Source organism: Antedon bifida, chromosome 9 (assembly GCF_963402885.1).
Source record: "Antedon bifida chromosome 9, ecAntBifi1.1, whole genome shotgun sequence".
Lineage (NCBI taxonomy): Eukaryota > Metazoa > Echinodermata > Crinoidea > Comatulida > Antedonidae > Antedon > Antedon bifida.
The window spans coordinates 3173042-3200944 of NC_136234.1; the positions used below are offsets into that span (position 1 = coordinate 3173042).

The window sequence follows — 27903 nt, forward strand, 5'->3', positions numbered from 1 at the left end:
TTATCGACTATCCGTGTACGTACAAATAGAATATCCATATCCACTGGCTAAATAGTTTGTGGCGCGCCGCGGCTGCCTTCCATAGAGCTCTTTTTTTTTCGCTGGTAAATCTACATTTACATAGTCCGTATTGATATCTTTCTTCTTTAATTTATAATAAATTAGTATATTAATAAAACTCATTATGTATGACATTTTTAACGCCAGATATTATAAATAATAATGTATACAAATAAAAAAAAACTTAGAGCCTAGAGCATACCACCATACGTCGACTGAACAATAGGAGGCGCCCCACAAATAAAAACAATGGAAGAAATTGTCGGGAGCGAAAGAAAAACTAATCATCAATATACAACAGAATTAGTCAATAATACACAAGTATTGACCAAAGAATATGTGTCATCAGAAGGGTAAGTTATTGTATATACGGTTGATACTAGGAATACTATCTAGCCTAGGTAGTAAGCTAAGCTAGGACTTCAAGTTCTTGGTGCTAGCTAGGCCTAAAGTTTAAACACCGTACACTGACACAGCAGGATTTGCCCCACGAGTAGCCTCTTGCAAGGTCCTCCCACTTGTTGCTTACTAGGCCTAGCCTAAATATTGATTTTAATAATGTGATTTTACACATTATTTTTGATCTAGTGTTGAATATATTTTATAATTGATCTAGGCCTAGTGTTGAATATATTTTATAATTTAAGTTATTTTTATAAAGTAACACTAGAATATAAAAATATATTACTAGGCCCTAGGCCTAGATTTCAATACAATTACAAGTAGTCTGTATGTACTACTGGGGAAGTTGGTATGAGTTTAGCCTAGGCTAGCCCTAGTTTGATGGTTTTTTGGTACAAACAAAACTTCGCTTCAATCAAACTAAAACACTTTAATTGTGATTTTTTTAAAGTAGAAAATCTGTACGGCAAAACTCGTGTTCAGTATGTGGTGGATTTGGACACAACAAGAAATACCATAAGAAGAAATGCAAGATATGTCGGTCAAGTGGTCATGTAAGCTTTCGTTGTCCAAACAAATCAACTGCAAGTGATGCTGCGAAGTTGAACTTGAAAACCTCAGACGAGCTTCATGTATGTAAATTTAGTTGTTATCCGACTTTTAATTCTTTGATAAAGGAGATATATTCATGAACCATAGTATTTAATGACCTTTGTTTTCCCAATGGTCAATTTAAAGCATACAAATAGGTCACTCAAAAGTGACACTTTCAAATAAGAAATAAAGAAAAGTATATTTTGATTTAGTTAAAATATTATATCAACGATTGATATAAATGTTTACATTACTACTACTAGCATTCATTTTTGGGTACATTTGCTATAATTTTTATTTGCAAAAGTAAATGTCTTTTTAATGAATTGTTATATTTTTTTTAAAAATTAGTTTCCAGAAAGAGAAAAAAGGGGAACTAAACAAGATTTAACACAAGCAGAGATGGATATTATAGCCAGAGTATTACTGTGCTGTCATAATGAAAAGAAATGGAAAGAGGTTAATAATTTTATATTTATTTACTTACTTTTGTTTAACGTTATTATACAATTTTATGGTGGATTTTGTTATCTTAATTGGCAGGGTTTACTATGTAGGTGTTGATTTTTATCCAGCACCAAACACACTCCTTTCCTGACATTGGAAGTATTTTTTTATTGAAGTAGTACATTATCTAACTTCTGTTCATACTAACACATACAGCGCATGCAAAATAGAAATGAATAGCTAGTAGTATCAAGCACTTATTCAATCCTACAGTACCTATTAAAATAAATTCCCCTCCTATACATACAGTAGATGGATCAAGGATCAAAGTGACCTACTGCATAAGCATGTCAATTTTAATATGTAGTTCATCATAAAATATATTTCTAATGTGTACAATTTTAGTAAAATATTTTGTTTGATGTAATACAGATTCAGTCAGTAAAAGATATAAGCCAAAGGGCTTCAATGTATACAGGGATCTCAAAGGCAACATGTGCTGCTATTTATAAACAGCTTAAAGATGGCCACTGGCCCGAAAAAGGTCCGTCCAAGAGGGGCAAGTATGACCGTGAAACGCATAACTTAAAGAAGAAACCAAATAATACCAAAGAAACAAAATGCAATAATTTAACTAAAAGAAAAAGAAATAAGAACAATACAAATGTAAAGGAAACTACGGTGGAACCATGCATGAATGATTACAGTAACATTGCGACCTTTCCTCAAGGTCGTCCGCTTAACGAAATCACAGTTTCGACAAGTTTGGTGTGTACGTTACCTATGCAGATTACGTCGGTTCCTGCTCACCCAAGTTATTCACTTGTTAATGATACAACTAATATGGAAACAGCATCAGGAATGTATGCTAACTTGCTGGGGAACCAACACTTTATACCTGCTGTAAGTGATCAGGCAGACTTTCAAGGCATCACTACACACACTCTTGACGGTATTCATCAACAACATCATTCTCAACAACAGCAACAACAACTGCTACAGCAACAGTTACATCATCAACAGCAGTCACAACAGACACAGTTACAGCAACAATTGCAACAACAAAATTTACCACAGACACAGTTGCAGCCACAGCAATCACCACAGACACAGTTGCAGCAACAAAACTTACCACAGACACAGTTGCAGCAACAGCAGCCACCGCCACAGACACCGTTACAGCAACAAAACATACCACAGACATTGTTGCAACAACAACATTTACCACAAACACAGTTACAGCAATAAAAGTCACTACAGACACATTTGCAGTAACAAAACTTACCATAAACACAGTTGCAGCAACAAAACTTACCACAAACACAGTTGCAGCAACAAAACTTACCATAAACACAGTTGCAGCAACAAAACTTACCACTTACCAGCCACCGCCAGAGACACAGTTGCAGCAACACAACTTACCACAGACATAGTAACAAAACTCATTACAGACACAGTTGCAGCAACAAAACTTACCACTTACCAGCCACCGCCAGAGACACAGTTGCAGCAACACAACTTACCACAGACATAGCAACAAAACTCATTACAGACACAGTTGCAGCAACAAAACTTACCACTTACCAGCCACCACCACAGACACAGTTGCAGCAACAAAACTTACCACAGACACAGTTGTAGCAACAACGGTAATTTTCTACTTCAAATCCAACTCCTTATATTTGTCTGTAACTAGAAGCATTTATATTATCTATATCCAATATAAAAACTATATTTTTATAACAAACGAAAGTCAGTTTTTGCATAATTTTATCTTTTAATACTGTAATAAAATGGTTTTGGAAATAAAGTATATTTTGTATGTTGCATCATTCCTTGACCTTATTTCAAAACAATAAGATAAATAAATGTTAAGAATAGATAATCTTAATCATCTTTACAAATTGAATCTAAAAGTGATATAAATATTCGTAACAGTAATAAATAATGATATACAGTAATAAATAACTTCAGGCAAGTATATATTTGTACTAGATTTGTTTTTAAATAGAAAATCTTTCTGTTAAAATAATCACTACTGTAGTCTGTGAAATTTTTATATCATATTTTTATACTTGATTACTTCCAATTTTTTTAAACCATTTAGTAAAATATATATAATGGTAGTGTCATCAATAGCACCTGTATCCTAATACCTTATTATTATTAATATAATTATTATAACACCGATTATATTTCACCATGACATCACTTGTTTCGGCATGACGTCATTTGTTTCTGCCTGACGTCACTTGTTTATTTTTACATTTGCCAGCATTGTTGCTTACTCGGTTGTTCGTCCGTTTGACAACCGGACTTGGCGTTACTGATCTTGATAATACTTGCATGCATATTACTTCTACCAAACTGTTGCGCGAAATCACTGATCGTCACCAAGCTTTGTCCAGGTGTATTACTCAGTCTAATCGCCCTATCGAATGGAAATCCCATGGGCTTTTTATCGGGATACTTGAGCGCTTTCAACCCACATAAAGTAGACCCCTTGGTGATGACGGAATCCTCACTAGTGATGTCGTCTGCCCAATTTGTTAGCATAACAAAAAGGTTAAATTTCATTCCGTTTCTAGTTCCTCTTGGTAGGAGCAAGTTCGAAGGCCAGCCACAGTTGCAATAACTGTTTTCTGGGCAGGCTGTGTCGCTGCCAGACTTGATATCCTTCTCTTGATCAGATATTGTCTTTTCTTGTGGAACAAGCATGGTTGACTCGTTTGAGTAACGAGTGATGGTTTCAGTGGTAGAATTTACTGTGGACAAATTAGTTATAAGTTATTATTAAAAGATTGAAACATATTGCGTTTTGTAATATTGATAGAAACCATGTCATACATTTTAATATACAATAATCACCAGCTGTCCAAAAATCAATTTAAGTTTACATAATTTGTCTAGCAATGGCATGGACCTTACTAAGAAAAATGAAAAGTTGTAAAAGACCATTTACAAAATGGGAAAGTACAAACATAAAGAAAAACTGTTTTTGTTTATAGTTTACTACTAAAATGTACGTACACTCAACTGTAAATTTGTCCATCTCGATAGCCAGTCGCCGTTGCATATTAATGTCCAACGCTCTTCCAGTTTCGTCACGGATTGGTGCCAGGAACACTCTAACGATCGCCTTTATAGGCGCCAAAGTCTTTCTGTTAACTCGTATTGTGTAGTAAAACGGAGTGTGGTCAGCAGACTTTACTTTTATCTGCATTTAAGAAAATAAAATGGTGGTGATCATCTTTTGGCTAGACATTCACACAGGCATCTTCTAATAGAAGGATTTCTGGAATTTACTAAAGACTTCCAGTCGAAATTCAGAGGAAGTGCAAAAATAGCTTCCTAAATAATTGCATAAACATAAAAATCAAGCTTTAACACCTTTAGTTTCCGTAGTACTTAACAGTAGAGTAATTTCAACATGGTCTCCAACAAATTCTTCAGGATAATCGATCAAAACAAAATGTATAGTTATTAGGTTTACCTTTACTGGATCGATATTAATGTCTCTATTGATTATGAACATATCTTTTGGTACATCGATATCCATTGATTTTGTATACGTCATAAGTCGATTCTTGATTGGACTGGAGTTCGATTTCACTGTGTTCACACTGACATCCATTATCTGTAATCCGAATAAATAAAAAAAATAAAGTACTTACCAGAGATGGTAACGTAAACGACTTTTCAAATGGTGCTTTGCGTTTATTTAGACCAAAAGAAATTTAAAAGTTTTCAACATTGCTAAATTAATTTTGTAAATGCCGATTTAATATTCTTAGTAACAATGTATACTTATGTCCTAATAAAATCTTCTAACTTTGTAAGGAGTGGTTTAATAAATAAGAATTAAGGAATATAAGCAATTTATTTAGCTTAACTTAAGCAACACGTTTGATTTAATGTCAGTCCTGATATTAATTGCTGTATAAATTATTTTGGTCTATTTAATATATGGCACTAGGTAGACAAGTTCTTACTTCCACATCATTCCACATTAGATCGTCCTTCTCATATGGTTGAAGAGTCTCCTTATGGAACACCAAGAACTCGTTTACAAACTTATGCCATCTGTAGAACACTGGATCTCTGCATGCCGTCTTGACGTCAAACATTACACCCGGAGGTATGTTGTACTGTGCCATAGGGTCTGTAATGAAAGAGATCAGTATATGTCCCCAGGCGTGAAGTCCAAGTTTACCGTAAATATTCTGATTCGGGCTACCGATATTCGCTTGAATTGCACTTCCAAGCAGTTCGATATTTGTCGTAACCATTTCGTGATTTTCCTGTAAAAAATATATATTTTGTTGTTAATAACAATAATCAGATCTAAGTTTCTAGAAACATCTGAGACGGTTATTTCTATAAAAGTTTTCGATTGTGTTCGTCTACCTCAGAATTAAGAATGTTTAGTACTATACAGAAAAAATTGTATTTACTGTTTGCATTTTCTGTGACGTAATAGCGCCGAGAATTCTTCTTCGGAGTTCCGTCAAGTGTTCCAGTATCTTCATTCCAGTTGGCACTGGAATATAAATGTCTGGTTTGCTTCTGATGTCATTGCTTAAGACCATACCAGGAGGACGAGAAGAGAATCCATAAGAAGTGTTTCTTGCTAACAGGCCTGGGTGATATCCTTCCTGAAAATTACAGTGTTTTATATTTATTTTTTATTGCATTTACTGCAACTATTGAGAGTTTCATCACTTTATGTTTATGGAGGATTGAGCCATGTGGTGATGAACCTAAAACTGTTTTAATTTTCCAATTCATATTTTTAGTCGCGTGGACGCGACTCTATAGTTCACTATGTCGGCCGGTCGGTCTGTCGGTCTGTCTGTCGGTCCGGTATCACTATGCGTTTTAGCACGCGACTTATGGATGTTGGCCTTGTTATAATTAGTGTTTACTTACAATGATAGGTGACTTCCAATCACTTAAAGGATGTGTAAGACTTAACCCAACAGCTAATCTTTCAACATCGTACCGTGCCAGCATCTGCTGGTGCATGTAGTAGAACAGCTCACCCTGACGATCAAAAGGGCGGGAACCGGTACCACTTGGCGGGAACTGAGAGTGCCATTGATAATGAAAATAGTTCAGTCTAACATCTTCTCTCCACCAAGATAACAATGATTCGGCATCGTGAGGTGACAAGATCTCGTCGTCTTGATCGGATGTGCACTGCTCCGTCTCATCTGCTTCCCATGCTGGTACTGCTTCCGTAGCCATCGGGATATCAGCTATTTGATTAAACATTGATGTATCTTTAGAAATAATATTCTCGACATCGTTTGTAGTATTAGTAGGAGATGCACTTTGTGTTTTGGTGATTGAGTTTTCAATTGAATCTTTGCTGAAGAAACTGGTCGGGAGAATTTGAAACATTGGCGGAAGAACTAAGCTTCCGTCGAGATCGCCCCGATTCTCAAGACCTCTTGCAGCAACAAGCATCCACATTTCTTCATTCATTTGACCTCGCAGTGCCGCTGCCCTTCCAATCGCCTGTTCAAACGTAGACGCTTTATCGATAAACTCGATGGCTGCTCGTGCTTCTTCATTGTGCGAGATGCTGAACACGGAGAATGGCTGATTCTTTGGTAGAACACCAACACCGAGTGGTACCGGTAGCGATTCGTTGGTTGTTGAAGTTGTTGGTTTTGTTAAAAGCTCTAACACCTGCTGCTGCTGACTTCCTCTCTTTGTCAAACCTGTAGAAAGTAACATAGTAGAAACACATTATTGATATGAAAGTGTTATCAGTCATATTTAAAGTTTAATGTGTAATAGACAATTCTATACACAAAAATTGTAATATTTATAAACTGAAACAAAGTTGAATAGGAAGCCAATGGAACACTTGATTTCAGCAGATATCTTTAATTAATATATGGCATAATCTCTACAATTTCATATTTTAATTTCTTACGTATTTCACAATTATCGCCAGAATACATATTCGAACATTCGCAGATGTAACCGTTTTCGCCATCTTCACATGAACCACCGTTTAAACATGGAGATGAGGAGCATTCGTCAATATCTGAATAAAGAAAAGATAATTAGATAACGTTCTCTCATTCGTTACATTGAAACAGTGGATTCGGGTGTACAGTATTACGTGTTACTATTTAAGCTTGATTCCCACTAGAGACACAACGTAAGCACGTATACGCAACGCAATCGAGTTGACCAATGACAAGCGGCTGTTTGAATAATCCATCGCTTGTGATTGGTCAAATCACTTATGTTGCGTTTTACGTCTTTGTGTTGCGTCTCTGGTGGGAACCACCAAGCATTATGGTGAACATTAGTTGCGTAAGGGAAGTTTTGAAATATGTTTAGCCTACCTTTCTCGCAATGTTTTCCTATGTATCCATTTTGACATTGGCATACGTAGCCCTGTGGCTCATCGTCTGAACATGTAGCACCGTTTAAACACGGACGATCTGAACATTTAAGACCTAAAAGAAAAATAGGAGTTTTTTTGGAAAAATTTGTTTTTTAAAAATAAACATTACGTCATAAACTTCTGGCCAATCAAAATATGTCAAATTTGTATTACCCATTAAGGCTTAGTGAAGGTGGCTTCATGGGCCAATTATCGTTTACTTTTGTAGGTAGGTCACCAGTTTAACCGGGTAAACCTAAGCCTGAATTCTTGTGAACTTACCTACAGGACAACTGACGTCATTTGGCCTCCGTGCTTCCACACCGTTCAGAAAATCAGTTTGTCCTATCATAAAAATAATTAGCAAAGTAAAAGTAGGAAAAAAGTTTATTTATTTTAGTCTCCGTAAGACATAATAACATGCTCATGACGTGTGTATGAATCTAAATTAAATTACCTAATCAAAAATATCACACCGGCTTACAGCAAGATAACATCAACCGGTTCGCCGTTACCTCCAGTACGTGGCAATAGCCAGAAGAAACTTTTTAATGAGGTCATTGTATTTTAGTTCAACTAGTCTATTAAGTTTATTTTATTGGTAGAAATGTTTAAAAGTTTCTTTAGGGGATTGTCCGTTCAAATGTTCCTATTTGAACTTTCCTTTTCTAAAGGTGGACACCAGCAGTGACAGAATTGACAGGTTCTAAAAAAGAGGTTAGCCCTACACCCGTGACGTGTCATATCGACAGGCTACAAAGATCATTGATCAGTATGTATATTCTAACCTGTTCTACAGCTTGGCATCTCACATAAGTACGACTCAAGCCACTGTTCCTTATGGATACAAGGATAATCTTTCCAGTTTCCGTAATCGCGTTCCCATCCAACCGCCGTATCGACTGCCATATAAACGCACTCTCCCGGCGTCCTCGACGGTTTATTCTCCTCACGTTTCCAATTTGAGTACGCGTATCTCTCCAGCTTTTGTCCGTCGAGCCACGAGAACTGTCGTCCTATCACTTGGTGTTCCCGGAGTCCTATCCAAGCATACGTATTTATGGCGTAGTACGCAGACCAAAGCCATTGCGATAAGAAGTTATTCTCTTCATATGTTTCAATTTTCACAAGTTTTGCTTCTAGCATCTCATCACAATTTACATGTAATCTATTATAGAAAATTAATCTCGTGTGATCTTTTTGGGGTGGTATGAAATACGTGTATGGAGACACCGACTGATAATAGAAAATAAATACACACAAAAAACAATCGTAGTCAAAACACAATGCTAAAATGCCAAGAAAGTAAACAATCTAAAGAGTGAGAATATGCCAAAGATTTAGTCCCCATTCGATACAAATGTGAAATAAATAGAGATGGGTAAATTATACCTGCATAGGTCTACAGCCTCGTGCCAATTGACACTCCTGTTGGTTCGAAACAGCCGATAGCAACTGTTGCCGAATGCCGTCCAAGTCGGTGGACACGTGAAGCATGTCATTGCCTCTCCAGTTAGAGACAAGATAGCGAAGATAGACAGCAGTATCATCTTCCTACATGATGAAATAACTAATTGTTAAGCCGAATGATACTAATTATGTTACCAGTGACATTGTATAATATCTGATTATGCGAATAGTGTAAGTAATTACATAGTCATAACATAGTTTTATACTGTATTTGGTAAAAATATAAATATCTTGGTACACATTACAACATGTTTATTGTACGGTATGGCATAAGAAATAGTTCACATCATATTTCATTCTAAGAATAATTGATAAACAATGCTTTTGAGTTTTTAATTAAAATTTGATGAAGTTATCTTTTTAGTCGCGTGGACGCGACTCTATAGTTCACTATGTCGGTCTGTATGTCGGTCCGGTATCACTATGCGTTTTATCGCTTTTCTGTACTTTTTGAACTGTTTTGATGTACAGAAAAGTTTTAAAGTACATTACTTTTTAAAAGTTCAATTTTTCTGAGAGCACGCGACTTATGGCTGTTGGCCTTGTTGATGAATATGTGACACTATCATGGACAGTTTTTGAGGTGTGAGAGTCTTAAGAACTCAGACCCACCATGGTTGGAGCACGGTAAGAAACAACTGTCAGGTTAAGTTATTCCTGATATTGCACTTATATTTTTACAAGTGTATTTGCCTATTTTATATACCACAGGCGACCAATTTCTAGTAAAAATTGCAGAAAAAGTTTTAGAAAATCGCCTAAATTTCAACAGTAAGCTCTCCATTTTCCCGAATGATATTTTTAGTTTTATGATAAAATATTTTAGAAAACAGATCACGAGGATTGGACGGACGGGACAGCATGACACAACATCCAAAAGCGGGAAAATCTAAATAATAGGCAGCATGTATACGAAAAGAAAATATAGCTATTAACATTTTAAGTTAGATATAGTTAATATTTCTAAACACTCACCTCAACTCCAAAATGCGTTTTCAGATCAGAACGTCGTTTATAAATAAAAAATGAAACGGTTTTTCAAGATGTTTCGTTTTTATAGTTGATATTCAGACAGCTTATTAGACGTCTAAGATGGGATAACTATTGAATATCCTGTTGACAGTGACGTAGGCAATGTCAACTTATTATTTTCATAAATTCTCTATTATTATCGTCTAATTAAAACACTTTCTTATCTGACCTGGGATTTAAATTAGAGGATGTAGCTTACCTGTTTTTGATCGTCACTTGAAGTTATCTGGTTTCCATCTTTTTTGTCTCTCTCGCATACATGAAATTAAAGCACAATTATTGCTAATTTATTCAGGCTAGACGTCTGTCATACACACAATTGGTGACTTCATGGAATGTGTTATTATAGCTTAACAAAGTTCTTTTAATACATTTTAATACAATATTATGACGTGGTCAATACTCTTCTGACGAAAAGTTCAATCTAACAGCAATCAGCTAAATTCTGTGGTACTTTATTAACACTATTCTGGCTTGTTACAATTGACAATGGAGTATTAATCTTTATGCTTATGCACTACGTCATTATATTAATTAATCATGCATAACGAAGTGTTACTAGCGCCATCACAATATTTGAAATAATATGAACATTCATGATAAAACACCCTACCCTCGCTTGATAGAATACGTATATGAATTATACCTCAATCATTTAGGAGAGAGTGTGAGATATTGTCTATCATTTTTTTTTAAATATGAATCACTGCAGCCGTGTAATACCTTTTCTTAATCATTAGTAAAAGTATATTACTTCATTTTAATCCATTATGTGATTCCAGAGCCTTTGGCGAGTCAATTCAGTTCACTCGCACCAATTAATACAATTAACTTGTCAACAATCAAACGCCATGGTCTGTCTTGTATATTTCCTGTTGCAACTGAATCAATTCTATGATATTATCAATAACTACAATTTAATATATAGTCCTATCGTACTAAAAGATATGCTTACCGGTAATTCTATTTGTAATGTAGTATTAAAAAGGACGCGTAAGCGCAATAGTTATAATTATACCAAAAAAGAAGCTATTGCTAACAATATTAAAACGCGTTGAATCAACAACTGTACAATGTGGAATTTTGTAACACAGGAGACTTAATTAAATCATATACCGTAAAAAATAAAAACAAAAAACACAAAAATTAATAATAAAACAAAAATCTTATGTGCTGCCCCCTATCGATCAAAAAGTGAACAAATTTGGTGGCGGTATTTACAAAAAATGTTTTTCCTCATCATAACATGTTTCCGCTGTGTTGTTATCTGACGTGCTGCCTAGGCCTGGCCTAACTTAGTTTTATAGTAGAATAATGGATGGATAAATGAGGTTCTTACTATTTTAAACAGTACCTAAAGTCGTTATTCTAACAAACAAACAAAAACAGTCAAAAAAGGCCCGGGCCTGCTATTTTACACTAGCTAGGCCTACATACAGTCACACTACTTACTGGCTGGACTGCTGCCTGTATACGCCTGCCTCACTCAGCGAGCCTACTAGACTATGTAGCCTCACTAAACTAGCTAGGCCTAGTTCTACTTTCTTTACTACTAGGCCTAGTCCTACTACTTAGTTACTTTCTCTTCTATGTAGGCTAGGCATATTACGATTCATTTTATGTATAAAGCTGGCTAACTTGTTAATTATTTGACACTCTTTTGAGGAACTTTCTTTTCAAATCAAAATAAATAACATTATTATTAACAGTGCAACCAATTACAATATTGCGTTCTGTAAACGGCGGCTGAGGTTGTCGGCGGCCGAGATTGACCTAAACCGCATTAAACACAACCTACCAGAGCCTAAACTGTGTCTTAGCCAGGAAGCAAACAAATCAAACGTATTTGTGTTTTAATATACTATATCTGTATTATTATTATGTTTCAGATGGCTTGCAAGAAGATCAACAGAATAGGATTGCAAGAAAGCTTGGTAGACCGCCTTTTAAAAAGCAATATTACAACTTGCCAGGTACAGTATTTAAATATTATTAGAGTACAGTAAGTACAAAAAGTCTGCCCAGATGAATGTAAATGAAGATAAATGCAACAGAAATTGACGTGAAACCTCCCAGTAAAAAAAGATGGTCCTAAAATCCACAAACCACATACAGTACCCTGCGGTTTTACTGGTACTGATAGGAAACAATGAATTTCACACCAAACATTAATCAACCGTGGCGATGGAAAATGTATACACATGATCGATCATGTGTATAGAAAACCTTAAACTACAAATACTGATATTCAGACGTTAAAAAACAAACTATTTACGCGAAACTTCTTATCATATATGGTATTTCTATGTTTTTAACCGTTTTTGTTTACAGGATCTATTATGCAAGAATTCGGTGGAGTTGCTCAGTATCCTAGGAGTGAGTTTACGACAAGTAAAAGAAATTGTTTTGAAAGCCAGTGAAGCATGCGCTCCAGAAAGTCAAACTGTAAGAAATAAGTCATCATTATTTAACATAAAGTAAAGCTCTGTCTATACTAACAAATTTTATATGACAACAAAAATGTGATGTGCCCATATATGGACATGATCATCACTACCGTATTTGGGCACATCACACTTTTTTGTCAGACTTGTTTGATAGTGTAGACAGAGCTAAAGGCAGAGAGGCCTTCCTCCAATTTTTTTTTAACCAAGTTGCATCAAGTCAGAAATATTAATATTAGTTGTCCATCCTTAGGAGATTGCACAAATTCAAAAAAAGTTGTCGGTTGTCATTTTTCATTTTTTTAAAATTAATTATTATAAATTTATTTTTTATAATCAAATTTTGTCAGTAGCTTGTTTTAAACTTGCTTAATCATATACATTGTTTAAAAAATAATTGTTCTGTTCTTTTATATATATATTTCAAAAACCTTTGAACTTTTTAAGGTAAAAAAAAAACTCCTAGTGTTGATAGACCTCCTCCGCGTAATATCAAATTTCCAAAATCTAATGTCAAATTTTTTGCGAAACTAATTGCCGTTTCAGTCTAGCAATTGTTGTAAAAGTGATATGATAGAAAAATCCTTAACATGCTGAAAATAAAGAATATCAATTCTGAGAATAAGAAAATATATCAGATTGAAATTGTTAAGATCATATTTAGTTACATATAGCAAATCAAAAAAAGTGTAACTAACACTCGCCTTCATTTCTCATTCAAACCCACATCTAATATTAATCCTACATTATTGTTAAAATTTCAGCAAAGTATAAAATATTGTTTTAAGCTATACAATAGAAAGCTGATTACAGGAGAAGCGACTATTAGTATTAAAGGAAACTTTAAAGCGAACAAAGGGGCAATATTTGGTGGTTATGATGCTTGGCTACCAATCCAAGCATCCTGGGTTCAAGTCCTGTCAGTGTCAGGATTTTTTCTAATGACAATTTACAACTCCACTCCCAAAGACTTGTAATAAGACTTTGTTTATGTAGAGCATCTTGTGTATATGTTTGTCTTGTGAACAGGATTGCCACCTTTAAGAAGGATAGTGAATGACTTATGGTTAACCTTGGCAATTTGCCTAAATATATACAAAAAAATATAGAATATCTTAACGCTATAGCCAACACCTATTCAGGGGACACTTTCCTGTAAAATGACCGAGGAGTAATGTTTAACAATGAGGCCAACTGCTATTCAGGCTATATTTTCCCATGAAACAAACAAATGGCAATGTTTTAACACTATGGTCAACCTCTATTCAGGGGACACCTATAATTTCAAACTTTCAAACTATTGATCATTCGTATAATACCAGAATAAATAAAACTTATTATTTGCTATTTATTTATAGTTATCGTAACTTAACGTAAACGTAACTTTTAACATTTATCTTCCTTTTCTTCATATTAAATATGTTAAATTAATTATTTCAACATCTGGCATATTTCTTAATTATACTATTTCTTATGCAAGTTGATTGGCTTTGATTAGTTTCTTTTAACTAAATCTTATCACCTTTTGTCAATGATATGTTTTTGTTGGCAATAAAATCAGTATTAATTAATTAATAAAAGGACACTTTGTCTTGTCCTGAAGGTGTCCCCTTAATAGAAAGGTTCCACTACAGTTTAATTGATTAGGTTCATACTTCAATTACTTTTAAATGTCACAAAAAATATTAAATTTCAATCTGATATGTATCTGTAAAGTTATCTTCATAAAATGATCAAATCCACGTTTATTATCTTCTAGGCATTACAGTTAAAGAAGAGGTTCACTCAGGATCAACCTGGTTATATTGCGACGACACTGGAAAGCATAGACACTGCCCTTCACGGAGGCCTACAAGTGGGTACTATAACAGAGGTAGGCCATGCCTTTGTCACTCTTGCATATTACAACTCAACTTTAGTAATAGTTGCTGGTGCATCTAGGAAGTTTTATATATATATATAAACTTTATTTATTCACGAGACTGATGTACAGCACAACTCGTTCGATCAACATTGATTGTTTTTACACAAGTTCGTGATATTACCAAATTAATAAAACACCATATAAATATAAAAAAAAGAAGGAAAAAAAAAACAAAGGGAAAATAATGCTAAATAATCTCATAATAATAGAACAGCTGACAATTTCTCGACTGTATTGCCAATTCCCCAACATTTTGTTCTCCAAGTCGTATGGGCATATACAAAGCCACTATAGAGCAGGGGCGGATCCAAGGGCTAGTGCTAAAAGCACGCTCATCCCTTTTGACTGCTAAAATTAAATTATGAACTATTTTTTACACTATTAAAATACATAAAATGAACTCCCTTGTTTAAAACATCCTGAAAACGCAAAGATGCATGTACATACACATTTTAATTTTATATATTTTATTTTATTTAAGAAATCTATAGAATTTCTTCCAACATAATTATACTGTTTAAATATCAGTATTTTTTGTAGATGAATTGTATTTTATTATTTATTCCAGATTGCTGGCCCGTCAGGTTGCGGGAAGACACAGTTTTGTATGATGCTTACGGTACAGGCCATGCTGCCATCTAGGAACGGCGGCCTAAATGGTGCTGTTGCCTACATTGATACCGAGTCTGCGTTTAGTGCTACAAGGTTTGTGACTATTACACTCTTGCTCATATTTTGACGTCTATTTTTCATTCACTGCCAACACAATTAAAAATTTGATTTAAAATAGCTTGCATAATTTTAACACTGTTACATGATCAACAAAGTCAAAATATTTGGGCACAGTCAAATTAAATAGGGTCTGGTTCAGATTACGATGATTCAGTGCCCTGTGCCTAGGTTAGGTGTACCAAAATCTGGTGCCAAATCCAGTATGTTGCATACAGTAGATTCTTCATACATAATAGTAAGAGATTGTAACGTAATAGTTTAACTGATTCAGGTATCAACAATTCAGTGCCTTGCAGCCAAAATGTGGGTGTAGGTTAGGTGTACCAAAATCTGGTGCCAAATCCAATATGTTGGATTCAGTAGACTCTCAATACATAATAAGATTGTAGCATAATAATGATTCAGATATCAACAATTCAGTGCTTTTCATTTGGGTGTAGGCCAGGCTACCATGCTGTACCAAAATATGGTGCCAAATTCAATATGTTGAATACAATAGATTCTTCATACATAATAATAAAGATTGAAACATAATAGTTTAACTAATTCAGATATCAACAATTCAGTGCCTTGCAGCTAAAATATATGTGTAGGCCACCCTACCATGCTGTACCAAAATCTGGTGCCGAATTTGGTATTTTATCATTGTATGCATGAGTGAGCTTGATGTGGTAGAAATGTAATAGCAATCGTAATTTCCAGGAGGAGTGTCAATTTTTGTACCAGTGTTACTATTGCCGTTTTTTGTTGTTGAGAAACGATATGATTGCTCTCGAGATGTAAACGTGTGAACAAAACAAGTCAAGCGTAGCGTTCAAATGCGGATGCCGACACCGTCATTATGATTTCGCTTAAAAAGTGTTAACAGTGAAATCTAACACCCAAGTTTGTTACAAATGTCTGTGGTGTACAGTAAGAATTTAATGAAGCGATTAGTACAGGCATTACCTTACGGGCTGTGAATCGTAATGTGTTTAAAGCCTGCTTAAATTTCACTGACGGAAATTATGAATTTCATTAAAAATGAAAATTCATATTTGTATTTCAGAACACACCTGAGTGTATCCTTACTATCTGATTGGTTGATTTCATATGTGATATTTAGTATTAATTCTACTAAATGGTAAAAATGATATTTAATTTTATATTTCATGTTTAGCTTTTTGTGAATAAATAGAATAGTTTATCCGTTTTTCAGCTCATAAAATATTTTCCCTATTCAATTCTTGTATACTGTACTAGTCAACGTCTGCCATGATGTCTCGAGTATACCATATTATACCATTTTATTTATTCTTTTTGATTTAGAGGCTTTTTAAATTCTGCATTGGTGCATATTACTTAACAAAACAAACAAATTGTTTTCTTTTCCAATAGTATATTGCTGCCCTCTACAGTTTTATAATAACAAGTTTTGAAACATTGGAGTTTTAACTGTATGTGGAAATGAATCTACTTAGTTCTATTCATACTTTTCACAATCTCATTTAGTTTTAGAAGTAAAAGTCTTCACTTTCTGCTTAGTTATTATCAACTTATTTTATTAGTGGACATTTTTAAAATTTGGATAAAGTTGAAGAATATTATATTCTTTCTATTAAAAAAACGTGTTTATCGAAGTTGTACTGTTTTATATTATATTTTCCTCTCTCTCTCTCTCTCTCTCTCTTGTTAATGTGGCAATAGTTGTACATTGATTGCCTAATTGATTATATAAGATATTTTTTTAATCTGAATAAACATCAATTTTTCCTATCTGAAAATTGCATTAGAGCAGAATTATTCTTAAACAATAAATATATACAAATATGAATAACGTAATGTATAGCGAATTCAACACAGTACCTTTCACATAGCTATTCATACTGTATGTAGGTCGGTTATACAAAATATCAAGACTATGTTGTTTAATATTTAATTAAATTGCTTGGTCGCACTGTCTATAGCTAATTATACCTACACAATAATTGAATCGCACACCTCATAAATATTCAAATTAGTTATGAATTTATAATTGCCTACATAGAAGTATAGATATTAATAGCAGTATACAGTAAAATCACCCTATTAAAGGGACAATTCTATTAAGGGGACACTTTCCCATTAAACAAAGGAGACATATAATTATTTCTTATTAAACAAATATACTTAGTTGTTTACCAGAAACAGACATCTTGATATGTAATTGGAAATACAGTTGAACCCCTCATTTGAGATACCCCTATTAAGGGGACACCTCTGCTATTCGGGGGACACCCCTATTAAAAGGACATTCATATTAAGGGGACACTCCTATTAAGGGGACACCCCTATTAAAGGGACATCTATTAAGGGGACACCCCTATTCATGGGAAACGCCTATTAAAGGGACATCTATTAAGGGGACACCCCTATTCATGGAAAACGCCTATTAAAGGGACATCTATTAAGGGGACACCCCTATTCATGGGAAATGCCTATTAAGGGACACCTATTCAGGAGATACCCCTATTTAAAAGATACCCCTATTCAGGAGACACCCCTATTAAAAGGACATCTATTAAAGGGACACCCTTTTCAGGAGACACCCCTATTCAGAAGATACCCCTATTAAGGGGACACCCCTATTCAGAGGACACCCCTATTAAGGGGACACCCCTATTCAGGGGACACCCCTATTAGGGGACACCCCTATTCAGAGGACACCCCTATTAAGGGGACACCCCTATTCAGGGGACACCCCTATTCAGAGGACACCCCTATTAAGGGGACACCCCTATTCAGAGAACACCTTATTAAGGGGATACTCCTATTCAGAGGACACCCCTATTAGGGGACACCCCTATTCAGAGAACACCTTATTAAGGGGATACTCCTATTCAGAGGACACCCCTATTCAGAGGACACCCTATTAAGGGGATACTCCTATTCAGAGGACACCCCTATTAAGGGGACACCCCTATTCAGAGAACACCTTATTAAGGGGATACTCCTATTCAGAGGACACCCCTATTCAGAGGACACCCTATTAAGGGGATACTCCTATTCAGAGGACACCCCTATTCAGAGGACACCCTATTAAGGGGATACTCCTATAACTGACAGAGGAGCAATATTTTAAAGCTACAGCTAACCTCCAATTCAGAGGACACCCAATAATATTAATATAATATTCTACTGTATTAAACTTGACCATATGCTAAGTACCATTGAGTTCTCGCTACTAAAATGATCTTTGAATTTAGTGAAATGTACTAAAGCATCCAGTCTGTTTATTTAAGCAATTTATTGTTGACTTTTAATTATCATTACTCTTATAAATCCCATTCAAATTGAAGTGTTTTCAATTCGTTTCACTGCCTATCATTGGCATTGCAATTGTTATGTTTACTTAACGTAATGGTCGTTGAGTTATTAAAAGTGTCTTGAGAAATTGTCTCGAAATTATTTGAGAAACTGTCTCGTGAAATTGTCTCAAAATTATTTTGAAAGTGTCTCTAGAAATTGTCTCAAAATTATTTGAGAAAGTGTCTCTAGAAATTGCCTCAAAATTATTTGAGAAAGTGTCTCTAGAAATTGTCTCAAAGTTATTTGAGAAACTGTCTCTAGAAATTGTCTCGAAATTATTTGAGAAACTGTCTCTAGAAATTGTCTCAAAATTATTTGAGAAAGTGTCTCTAGAAATTGTCTCAAAATTATTTTAGAAACTGTCTCGAAAAATTGTTTCAAAATGATTTGAGAAAGTGTCTCGAAAAATTGTCTCAAAATAATTTGAGAAAGTGTTTCTAGAAATTGTCTTAAAATTATTTGAGAAAGTGTCTCTAGAAATTGTCTTAAAATTATTTGAGAAATTGTCTCTAGAAATTGTCTCAAAATTATTTGAGAAAGTGTTTCTAGAAATTGTCTCAAAATTATTTGAGAAACTGTCTCTAGAAATTGTCTCAAAATTATTTGAGAAAGTGTCTCTAGAAATTGTCTCAAAATTATTTGAGAAAGTGTCTTTAAAAATTGTCTCAAAACTATTTGAGAAAGTGTCTCTAGAAATTGTCTCAAAATTATTTGAGAAACTGTCTTGAGAAATTGTCTCGAAATTATTTGAGAAACTGTCTTGAGAAATTGTCTCAAAATTATTTGAGAAACTGTCTCGAGAAATTGTCTCAAAATAATTTGAGAAAGTGTCTCTAGAAATTGTCTCGAAATTATTTGAGAAACTGTCTCTAGAAATTGTCTTAAAATTATTTGAGAAAGTGTTTCTAGAAATTGTCTCAAAATTATTTGAGAAACTGTCTCTAGAAATTGTCTCAAAATTATTTGAGAAAGTGTCTCTAGAAATTGTCTCAAAATTATTTGAGAAAGTGTCTTTAAAAATTGTCTCAAAACTATTTGAGAAAGTGTCTCTAGAAATTGTCTCAAAATTATTTGAGAAAGTGTCTCTAGAAATTGTCTCAAAATTATTTGAGAAACTGTCTCAAGAAATTGTTTCAAAATGATTTGAGATGTTAAAATGATGTGTATATGCCCTGGGAATCAATCATTTATAGTTTCTATGGTTACATATCAACAGATTGGTGCAAATTGCGAGGAGCAAGTATCCAAATCATTTTACGTCAGACAAGGAGTTCTTGAGGCTAGTCAACAATGTGTACGTTTACCAGCAGACCACTTGTACGTCCCTGTTGAATCGGTGAGCGCGCTATAACATTTTTATAATTATTTTTAAAAATGTCACATTATTGAACCATAGAGGTATGATTGAACTAATAATACCACAATTGGAATTAAGAATTTTTTTTCAGTTCTAATATTTTATGTACCATCGTATATAATGTGTTTGAAACACATGTTTTATATTATTAAAAAGTTCTCATGAGAAGAAACAGTATACTGATTCCGAAATTTGAATTAGGATTGGAGAATATCTTATTGTTTTGGTTTTTGTGCTTCAAAAACATGTTACACCGAAACATCTCTAATGTTATACTGCAACAAGCAAAATGTCTGGAATATACCTCGGACATATTTCAAAAGTAGTTCCAGTCATTCTGATACACTATTTCCCCATCTCCCTCGACCTGTATAACAAACAAGAGCAGCCCAAGTTTGGTTGTGTCTGTCACAATTTTGTCTGTCATATTGAATCAAAGATGGTGGATAATTTTCAAATGTATAAACCTTCTGGTCTGCATTTTGATACCCTATGTTACCCTATAAGTCACTCACAGAGGGCGTTCAGAGTGAGACCTTGTGGGTGTTAAGGATGGAGAGACTCATGTTTTAGATTGTGTTGTGTTGGAACAACCCAATACAGTGTTGTATTTATAGCTGGATTTCAAGACTCTGTGTGATTGATTACTACCACTATACAATCACACCCTATGTGTATGATTGTGTGCTGTAAGAAAAACTCTGTCTATAGTTTACACTCATACCAAATAATACTTCCCCACTATAAAGTAAAACAAAATGGTATACACGTTTTAAAGTGAGCAATATACTGTAATACTAAATAGGATGCTTTGAAATTGGCGATCTAGTTGCGACCCTGATTTGAAATGCAATAATAGTTTGGAAACCAGGGCTTTAATAAATATTTTTGATTTGAATAATCTTGCGAAGAATTTGCGTCGTCAATATATCGAACACAGAAATGTAAACAGAACAATTTTGTTACATGCAGCAGCAATATTCAATGATTTGATGTGTTTGATTACGCGATTTATTTGCCAAAGATATAGGTTGTACATCGTGTTGTGAACCTCGCAATACATTCTAAATTCGTGTGTGACAACCTCGTTCTACTAGCAGCTCATTCAGGCTGTCCCTCTCAAGCCGTAATAACCAATGATATATAGGCTATTCATTACACATGACGGTTTTCCATATTCTTCTATTATAAAAAGCAGTGAAAACAGTGAGGGACGTATTAGGTACAAGGAATATTGAATTATTTATAATAATGCAATTTATGCTACATACAATTGTCCCCCAGATCAAGGCCACGTCAAATGATTTATTTGCTATAGAAGATGTAACCTGAAAAAGAACATAATTTATTTCTAATAAAAAGAAACAACATTATAATAAAATATTATGTAGTAATATTATTATTATTATTAATATTTTCATATAATAATGATTAAAAAAAATATAACAATGATAAGATAAACACTGAACTTAGGACCAATCTCACATTAATATAATATAAAGTGATATTTAGACTTTAACCAATTAATTGACTATTCAGAAGTTTGTATTGCATATTAATGCTATGATTGATACTATATTATTATTTATTTAATATTATAAATACAGTTTATATATTTGTTATACTATATTTACTTTATTTACATTTAGTTGAGTTTAAAATTTGTATTTATTTATTAATAGACTTTACCAATTAATTGACTATTCAAAAGTTTGTATTGCATATTAATGCTATGATTGATACTTTATTATTATTTATTTATTTATTATAAATATAGTTTATATATTTGTTATACTATATTTACTTTATTTACATTTAGTTGAGTTTAAAATGTGTATTTATTTATTAATAGACTTTAACCAATTATTTGACTATTCAAAAGTTTGTATTGCATATTAATGCTATGATTGATACTATATTATTATTTATTATAAATATAGTTTATATATTTGTTATACTATATTTACTTTATTTACATTTAGTTGAGGTCATAATTTGTATTTATTTATTAATAGACTTTACCAATTAATTGACTATTCAAAAGTTTGTATTGCATATTAATGCTATGATTGATACTATATTATTATTTATTTATTTATTATTAAATCGCATAAATCGCAAAATAATATTAATAAATCAAAGATTTCTATTCCCATAATTCATAGGATTGTTTCATTTATCGAGGTTGACATTTGTAATTGCATTAACTCAAAACATTTTTGTTTTAATAATATTCTATTCAACCCTAAGATTAAAAACGCATCAATTACTTAACAGATAAAAAAAATAATCTGCAAAAGGTCTTCTGTTTTCTATGATTCATATTGTTCAATTTTATGTTGTGACATTATTTATATATTATGTGACAATATATGTTTACATTAATGTGCCATTATTATGTAATAATAAATGAGACATAAATGTGACATAATTTATGACATTATTTAAAAATTGTCACATTATGTATTATGTGACATTATGTATTAACATTAATGTGACATTATTAGGTAATAATATATGAAACATTTATGTGACATAATTCATGTGACATTATTTAAGAATTGTCACATGCATTATGTGACATTATATGCCATTTATGTATATGTGAAATTAATGTATTAGTACATGACATTATTTTATATTATGTTAAATAAGTTCAATAAATAGCATTATATTACATAAGATTTTTCGACATTAATAGTTATAATGTATATTCAATACATTTGAATAACAATATATAATTCATCACACTTTTTCCTAATATTCTATTTTAACCCTAAAGACATCAATAATCGCAAACTGATAGGTCAAAGGTCTTCCATTTCCCACGATTCATAGCATTCAATTTATGTGTTTAAGTTGACATTTATATATGTGTTCATGTGATTCGGCCTGCTTATTTATGATTTCAAGTAATAAAATATGATGCATATTACTGTGTATTTGCAATGTTAAACAACGAGATATTTATGGAACTTTATGCGTGTGTAAAAATACACTGTGTATTTTATCATTATCTCATTTTCCACTAACACCACTAAAATTGTCACTAAAATTGTCACTAAAAGACAGATTAAAGGGACAGAACTGTAAAAGTATTTTATTAAAACAAAAGGTACTATAAATTCAGTATTCAAAAATATTCTGTAATTCTGCAAATTATTATTATAATTTGTCTTTATCTGAGACTTTGCTAATTATAGCATCCCCTTTCTTAACTTGGACATTTACTCACTTAAGATGGGCTTCTAATACCGAGATGTAATTTTTATGATACACTAGCACTGATGACGGGCTGTATTTCCCGAAAGCTCTGCTACTTTTTCTGACTGATTTTACTTTATCGTTTTGGCTTTTTTTTATTTTGTATCTCCATTGAGATTCAGTCACTGATACCCATAGTATTGTCATTTTTTCATTGCTTATTTTATTTTGTATCTCCATTGAGATTCAGTCACTGATACTCACAGCATTGTCATTTTTTCATTGCTTATTTTATTTTGTATCTCCATTGAGATCCAGTCACTGATACCCACAGCATTGTCATTTTTTCAGTGCTTATTTTATTTTGTATCTCCATTGAGATCTAGCCTTTGCCCTTAGATTTATATTTATATATATGTGGTAATCATTAATAAGTTTTGTATAAATTATTGCATTAATTGGCATCTTCAAATATATAATTCATTGTATAGGATTTTACTAAATATGGGTAAATTAACGTAACATTCGAATATTAAATTCTAATGTTTATATCTAATTTCTACTACCAATTATTCAAATTATTTATTTCAATGAATTTAATTATTTGAAATAATTTCATTAATTGATAGTGAATATTAAATTGCTACTACAAATCAATAATAACATAACAAAAAAATAATTTTGATACAAATTGTGATATTACATTAATTGAAATAATTGCATTAATTTATATATTAATGTTAATATTTGATTGTAGCAAAAAGTCTTTAAATTATTCTGATATAAAGTATAGTTTGTAATCATTTAAAATAATCACATTAATTTATTTCATTTGTTTTCTTTGGCAATGTTTCAAGTCCTTTGAAATTGATGTGACTACGATTATATTGCCGTGAGCAGATAAGCCATGTCTTGCGCTCGTTTAAGCAATAATGTGTAGCAATATATATGGAACATTACTCACTATAGATTCAAGTATATTTCTGATACATATAATACTATATAATATGTAGATACTATAATGGATGACCTTTGATATAATGTAATGAATAGGGTGTGTTCATACTGGGATATTGAAGTCTGCCCTCAGGATGCATGGAAGTGCTTTTACGTTTTATGCCCTGTCTACACTATCAAACTTTATGCAACAAAAATATGTGATGTTTCCCATATATGGACATGATTGCCTATCATTTGGGCATATCACTACCATATTTGGGCAAATCACACTTTTTTTTGTCAAACTAGATTGATACAGTAGTGTAGACAGAGCTTTAGACTGCTATCAAACAATTTAATGCTGCTTACCATTTTTATGGTAAGCAGAAGTCTAAAGGGTATACCGTAAAACCTCGAAAAGAAGCCCATGGGCTTTATCTTTTTTAATAATGCGTGGGCTTCTTTTCAAGATTACTTAATGCAAACTGAAGAGGGGGCTTCGAAATGAATGTTGTAAATTTTGTGCTACTATACAATAATATGATTTTTCAGAAATTCCCTGCCAATTTTACTTTTGCTAAGGAAGCAGACAAGAAGAAGATCCAAGTTATCATTTGAAAAACAACAAATTGTAGAAAGCTTGATTTACAGTATAATAATTGAGATAATTATGGGTTGTAAGGTGTTCTACTAGGACTGTAGTATGTCTAGTGTACATCATTTTCCAGTGTGCGCTTAAAAAAAACTTAGCCTCCTGTTTGCAAGTCGAACTATCCCCGTCGTGGTAGGGAAAACATTATTAGCATCTATAAAACACCTACTAATACACAAACGCCTTGAGCACATATAGATGTACGCTATTAAAGCTGATTACAATAATATAAATTCCAATTGTCATTTTGTTATTGAGTCGGGTCTTAATAAATAGATTAGAAGTTAGTCTTTTTCATCGCTTTTTTTTTGCTAATAATAGTTTTCCAACAGTATACTGTCCATTTTTTCATTTTAAGATGTATTGTCCCCCTGAAAAAATACAACAACCATTTTATTTACATAATAGTTATCCACTTTGACCAAAAATTGAATTAAAAAAAATTGTTTACCTGAAAAAACTGTAATTTAAAGCAAAAAATAGTCAAATTGCATGCTAGCCAATGGGTTTTTGGTTGAATTTAACCATTTATTTTGTCATTTAAAAGTTAAAGCATCTTTTTTTTCCTTTTTTTTCTATGGAAGAGATTTACTTAAAACTACAAAATAACCTATTAAAAGTCTGATTGATTTAATCTTCATTTTTCATGTTTTTGTTGGACAATACATCTTTAATACATTAAACGCCTCTTGTGGGTAACCATAATAAAGGGGACACTTTCCGAGGAGGCGAACACTACAGCCAACTGTATATTAAGAGGATGCTGGGTTGGCGTGTGAAGGTTGGTGAGGGAGGCCTGTACTGTAATTTAGTACTTTTTGTTTAAACATATCAAATTGAATTGTATATATAATGGGTTGTTGCGCATATTGTTGTTTAGTTTTTTGTTTTGTGTATAATGTGAGTTTTCTGTTATTTTGTGATGGACAAATATATTTAAGATTCAATTTATTGTCACATAATATTACTTACATAAAATTTGTTTTCCTGAGCTTAGAAACAGAGATACAATACAATTTAAAACAATATAAAAACGTAACACCTTTAACTAATTATCTTGAAAAATGTACATTATATAGATGACAAGCATATGGGAAAAAAGAGTCTCTAAAACAGTTGGTTTTAACTTTGCATTGCCGAATTCTACCAGATCTATTAAAACTTACAATACTATTTAGATGGACAAATAAATATTACTATATACCTTTTACAAAACACCTCATTGCTAATGTTGGGATTTCGGAAAAACCTGTTTTAAAATATATTTGAATACAAATATAAATAAATAAAAGTAATGATAGGGTATCTTGAATCTATCCTTTCATATTGTCAATTTCATGTGATGGATGTTACGCTGTCAAGCGTGAATTATTTTTATCATAATATCCACTGTACCATGTTAATGTTGATACCTATTACTAATTACTATTTCATCAAAGAACCTAAAAATACCTCTTCTTTGGGTAGTCATAAAATAATAAACTGCCCAGGGGATTTGTACTTCTCACAGAGTCTGTAATGAATTTGAAAAGATGTAAAACCTCAGATACAAAGTAATAACATTACAACATTAACGTGAACCTATTATTTACACAAATTTATATTAAATTATATAATAATTAATAATAAAATGGAAAAAAGGTAATAATAATCAGATCATAAAATACTGTTTCATATTATTAGGTTAGAATCATCAGAACCTTAAATTACAATGTCTATTTTCTGCTTAAAATATTAGGGCTATTTATTTTAATACACCTATCTTGGACCATGTTTTACTTTGGAAATGACTACCCTCAAAGATCCATTACCAACCCATAGTCCAACCAAATCCATTTTTATCCCGACAATTTTTCATTAAGGCCTCATGCTGGTCAACATTACAGAACAATATACACAACCCACCAGACTGGGAGTCTGCTATCAAACCATAAATGCTTGGTGGATATCCAAACATGTTTCCCTCATAATTAAATTATTTATTTTATTTTATCAATCAATACTATTTAATTGTATATTCAAATGACAAATTAATTTAATTTGAATCCGAGTTTTAAAACAAACAGTATTTTAGAAACCTACCCATATATCTTACAATTTTCATTTTCTTTTCTTTTTTTTTAGACTTGAAACATTTGAGTACGAGGTGATAACGAAAGGTATCAAGTTAATCATCCTTGATTCAGTGGCATCTCTTGTGAGGAAAGAGTTTGACATCCGACTTCAGGGCAACTTTCTAAAACGAACAAACCTTCTGGCCAAAGAGGCAGCAATCCTTAAGAATCTAGCAGAGAATTTGTCAATACCGGTAAGATTGGATGTTTTATTATAATACAGGATGCTTTGTAGTTTCTTTCAGAGCCAATGATTATTAGATTAGAGGCCCATTTACACTAGGACGATAACGACCAAAGATAAATAAATGTGCATTTTTGCTACATAAAAGTTAAAACCAAAGAAATCTAAAAAGAAAAATGTGCGATTATCTATTTATCGTGGATAGTTATCGTCTTAGAGTATGGTAACTTGATTGATGGTAAGGTATCAAAGTCATGTGCGATAGGGCACAAGTTTGAAACCTACGAGTGCCGTCTTGTAACTGGACAAAATAATGTCTTCGCCAGTCTGTCGGTGGGGAAGATAATAAGCTATCTGTCCTGCCTACACAAGGGTACATTTGTTTGAACTCAACACCAATGAAGAAGGAATTCTATCTGATGGTTATGAGGTAGGTAACTCTTGTATGTGGAAGACCTACTGTAGACTTTACCCTTCCTTATATCTAAGTATTGATATTTATTGATGCATAACATTTACCACCATGTTGCATATTCTGTGTATTACACTTGTCTACCTTTGTATTTTATTGGTCTTGTATGTCGGTTGATCCTGTTTGTCAGTTGGTCCTGCCTG

The 27903-nt window shown here is 32.8% G+C and overlaps 3 protein-coding genes across 13 annotated transcripts in view; 2 read left to right on the forward strand and 1 right to left on the reverse strand.

Annotated features, from left to right (window-relative positions):
- The window catches only part of LOC144852552 (DNA repair protein RAD51 homolog 2-like), a 160783-nt gene that overhangs the window by 16008 nt on the left and 116872 nt on the right, over nucleotides 1–27903 (forward strand). For 8 of the 10 annotated variants that reach the window (XR_013614304.1, XR_013614305.1, XR_013614306.1 and 5 more), the window contains exons 1-7: nucleotides 11655–11742; nucleotides 12301–12384; nucleotides 12743–12856; nucleotides 14615–14728; nucleotides 15348–15484; nucleotides 20055–20174; nucleotides 27115–27298. Coding sequence is in view for 7 of the 10 variants with exons in the window: in XM_078710442.1 (XP_078566568.1) it covers nucleotides 12301–12384; nucleotides 12743–12856; nucleotides 14615–14728; nucleotides 15348–15484; nucleotides 20055–20174; nucleotides 27115–27298 (753 nt within the window). In the remaining 3 variants the exon portion in view is untranslated. Of the gene's footprint in view, nucleotides 1–11654; nucleotides 11743–12300; nucleotides 12385–12742; nucleotides 12857–14614; nucleotides 14729–15347; nucleotides 15485–20054; nucleotides 20175–27114; nucleotides 27299–27903 lie in introns of those variants that run through there. The other 2 variants (XM_078710443.1, XM_078710444.1) reach the window with 2 other exon arrangements.
- On the forward strand, nucleotides 295–3335 carry LOC144851729 (uncharacterized). 2 transcript variants are annotated; one of them, XM_078709325.1, is made up of 4 exons: nucleotides 295–413; nucleotides 917–1094; nucleotides 1408–1515; nucleotides 1936–3335. In XM_078709325.1, the coding sequence occupies exons 1-4, from the start codon at nucleotides 310–312 to the stop codon at nucleotides 2749–2751; spliced, it is 1206 nt and encodes a 401-aa protein (XP_078565451.1). In that variant the 5' UTR covers nucleotides 295–309; the 3' UTR covers nucleotides 2752–3335. The 2 variants fall into 2 exon arrangements, with proteins under 2 accessions (XP_078565451.1, XP_078565450.1); XM_078709324.1 differs by having other exon boundaries at nucleotides 298–413; nucleotides 914–1094.
- LOC144852332 (hemocyanin G chain-like) lies at nucleotides 3766–5792 on the reverse strand. The gene is made up of 4 exons (XM_078710114.1): nucleotides 5496–5792; nucleotides 4997–5140; nucleotides 4534–4720; nucleotides 3766–4268 (listed from the first exon to the last, which is right to left on the reverse strand). Exons 1-4 carry the CDS (start codon nucleotides 5790–5792, stop codon nucleotides 3766–3768), a joined length of 1131 nt encoding a protein of 376 aa, XP_078566240.1.

Excerpts from the sequence above, each read along its gene's own strand:
- LOC144852332 (XM_078710114.1), bottom strand. The coding sequence starts at position 5,792 with ATGGTTACGACAAATATCGAACTGCTTGGAAGTGCAATTCAAGCGAAT. Across the intron at positions 5,141-5,495 it reads TAATGTGGAATGATGTGGAA|ATAATGGATGTCAGTGTGAA; the intron begins GTAAGAACTTGT and ends TTCGGATTACAG. Across the intron at positions 4,721-4,996 it reads TTAATATCGATCCAGTAAAG|ATAAAAGTAAAGTCTGCTGA; the intron begins GTAAACCTAATA and ends TCTTAAATGCAG.
- LOC144851729 (XM_078709324.1), top strand. The coding sequence starts at position 310 with ATGGAAGAAATTGTCGGGAGCGAAAGAAAAACTAATCATCAATATACA. Across the intron at positions 1,095-1,407 it reads AAACCTCAGACGAGCTTCAT|TTTCCAGAAAGAGAAAAAAG; the intron begins GTATGTAAATTT and ends TTTAAAAATTAG. Across the intron at positions 1,516-1,935 it reads ATGAAAAGAAATGGAAAGAG|ATTCAGTCAGTAAAAGATAT; the intron begins GTTAATAATTTT and ends GATGTAATACAG.